The 2,707-nt window shown below is 39.7% G+C and overlaps 1 protein-coding gene across 1 annotated transcript; it reads left to right on the top strand.

The window, feature by feature from the left end:
- The first annotated feature begins 448 nt into the window (after positions 1 to 448).
- Positions 449 to 1,546, top strand: LOC128215853 (proteoglycan 4-like). The gene has a single exon (XM_052922464.1). It carries the CDS (start codon positions 449 to 451, stop codon positions 1,544 to 1,546), a length of 1,098 nt encoding a protein of 365 aa, XP_052778424.1.
- Positions 1,547 to 2,707: the final 1,161 nt, after the last annotated feature.

Below are 2,707 nucleotides of genomic sequence, written 5' to 3'. Positions count from 1 at the left end.
GGTTCATATCAAAGCAGTGGCCTATACTTGTAGGGAATGCTCAATAACTTTCTCAACAAATGGTAATCTAAAAAGGCACATGAATCTTACTCATTCCAACAATGTAATGGAAGAATTTAAGTGCCTGCAATGTTCATATACTAGTAATCAAAGGGCAACACTTAAACAGCATTCTACTACTCACAAGACAGACAGGCCCTTTCTCTGCAAGTTATGCCAGACCAAATACAAGACAAAGTATGCGCTTAAACATCATATGAGGGTCCACTCTGGTGTAAAGGAGTTTCGTTGTGACCTGTGTGATAAACAATTTTACTCTTCTAGCAAAGTGAAAAGACATATGTCTGTTCACTCCCACTCCAGACCCTTTACCTGCATCTGCAACAGAACTTTTAAACACAGAGATCATTTAGCAAAGCACTACAAGATGCATTTACCACAACAAACAATGTCTAGCAATTTCAAACAACCACCAGAATCAAGTCATATAAAACAAGAGCCCAAACCAACCGATAGTACCCAACCCAAAACAGTCCACAATACAGATACTGAACCAATTGGTAGTACACAGCAGGAACCAGCCAACACTACACAGACTGAGCCAGCTGGTAGTATACAGCCAGAACCAACCCACACTAGGAATACACAACCATTCAACACCACACAGCTAGAGCCAGCCACCACTAGGGGTACACAACCATCCAACACTACACAGCTAGAGTCAGCCACCACTAGGGGTACACAACCATCCAACAGTACACAGCTAGAGCCAGCCAACACTAGGGGTACACAACCTTCCAGCACTACACAGCTAGAGCCAGCCACCACTAGGGATACACAACCATCCAACACTACACAGCTAGAGCCATCGACCACTAGGGGTACACAACCATCCAGCACTACACAGCTAGAGCCAGCCACCACTAGGGGTACACAACCATCCAACACTACACAGCTAGAGCCAGCCACCACTAGGGGTACACAACCATCCAACATTACACAGCAAGAGCCAGCAACCACTAGGGGTACACAGCCATCCAACATTACACAGCAAGAGCCAGCCACCACTAGGGATACACAGCCATCCAACAGAACACAGCTAGAGCCAGCCACCACTAGGGGTACACAGCCATCCAACAGAACACAGCTAGAGCCAGCCTCCACTAGGGGTACACAACCATCTAACAGTACACAGCTAGAGCCAGCCACCACTAGGGGTACACAGCCATCCAACATTTCACAGCAAGAGCCAGCCACCACTACGGATACACAGCTACCCAACAGTACACAGCTAGAGCCAGCCCATACTATAGAGCTAAAACAAGCCCACTCTGCAAAGAGCAAGCCAGCCCATACTATAGAGCTAAAACAAGCCCACTCTGCAAAGCGCAAGCCAGCCCACATTATACATCCAGAATCATCCCACTTGACTCCAAAGAAAAAAACATTCAGGTGCGGGGTATGCAATAAAGCATTCCTCTCAATTAAAGCAATCAATGTTCATGTAAAACAGCATATTAAAGTGTTTTCCAATGCTGCTATATAGGTAAGACTCATGGTTAATAACGGTCAATTGAGTACAACATGCTTTGAATGGGCTATACAAGTCAGCTCTGAGTTTGTACATGTATGAACGCATTTGCCTACATTTCCCTACATTTCCTCAACATTGTTCAAAATTATATTCAGCTATAACCTGCATTACCATGAGATTTGGTATTAGCACTATTAATGATAAACTATATTTTAAGTTGTGTTTACCTGTCATCCATCTGGATATATACATACTTACTTATTGATCTTAACTATTTTCATTTATAATACAATTGACATTGTTTTCTTCTTGTTGGACTTGCAATGGCCAATTTAGATTTGTGTGGAAAATATGTTCAATATTCCTTTATAATTGTTGTACATTGATTCATCATATTTTCAACGATAACAATGACATATATTTACGAAATTAATATTATATTGTGTGTTTTTTTGTTGTAATTATTGTAGAATTTGCTGCTTTATATCCTTGTAGCGACTATGCATGCTTGAATGATAAAAAGCTATAGTCCTGTGTATGATAACACGTTTTTTGTTTCTTTTTTTGTCATTATAAAGTCACGGAGAAGAGCAGTGTAAACACTTAATTTATGTTTTTGTGGAAATATATATAGATGTCCAGTGATAGGTTAGCACTTGTTCTGTTTTGTATTTTCAAATTTAATACTGATTAGATGTACTAATTATTGTGAGCTAAAATTGTTGTATATTTATTTTATAAAAGGCTTGTTTTTACAGTTAACTGTTTAAGTCATATTCAAATGATTAACTGTTTTATATGAGAGAATGAAGTACGTTCAAATTCGGGAAAAATGTTATTTAGTAATCTTGATTACGGTATGCGGTTCATTCGCAATATCAGCAACATATCTGAACCAATTGAGAGGATTAATTAACGCACATTCCACGCACATAAAGTCTTTTAGAGAACAAAACAAAAAAGCATTTAAAACAAAACAAAACACTTGTCTTACTCGAAATTGAGCGCACTTGCTACATTATATTCGTGACTATCACGCTAGATTCTCCAGTTTGTGTACTAGTTCTAGTCATATTATGGCAAATATTCAGGATATAACACAGGGTTACACAGGCGCGTAGGCAGCAAATTGACATTGGGGCAGCGGAAGGGGTGGGCTTGCGATTTTTTTCA

This window comes from Mya arenaria, chromosome 14 (genome assembly GCF_026914265.1).
Source record: "Mya arenaria isolate MELC-2E11 chromosome 14, ASM2691426v1".
In the NCBI taxonomy this organism is placed as follows: Eukaryota; Metazoa; Mollusca; class Bivalvia; order Myida; family Myidae; genus Mya; species Mya arenaria.
The sequence above is the reverse complement of the archived record's forward strand: the minus strand, read 5'-3'. Positions and strand labels throughout refer to the sequence as shown.

Coding starts and splice junctions, on each gene's coding strand:
- LOC128215853 (XM_052922464.1), top strand. CDS start 449: ATGTCTAGCAATTTCAAACAACCACCAGAATCAAGTCATATAAAACAA.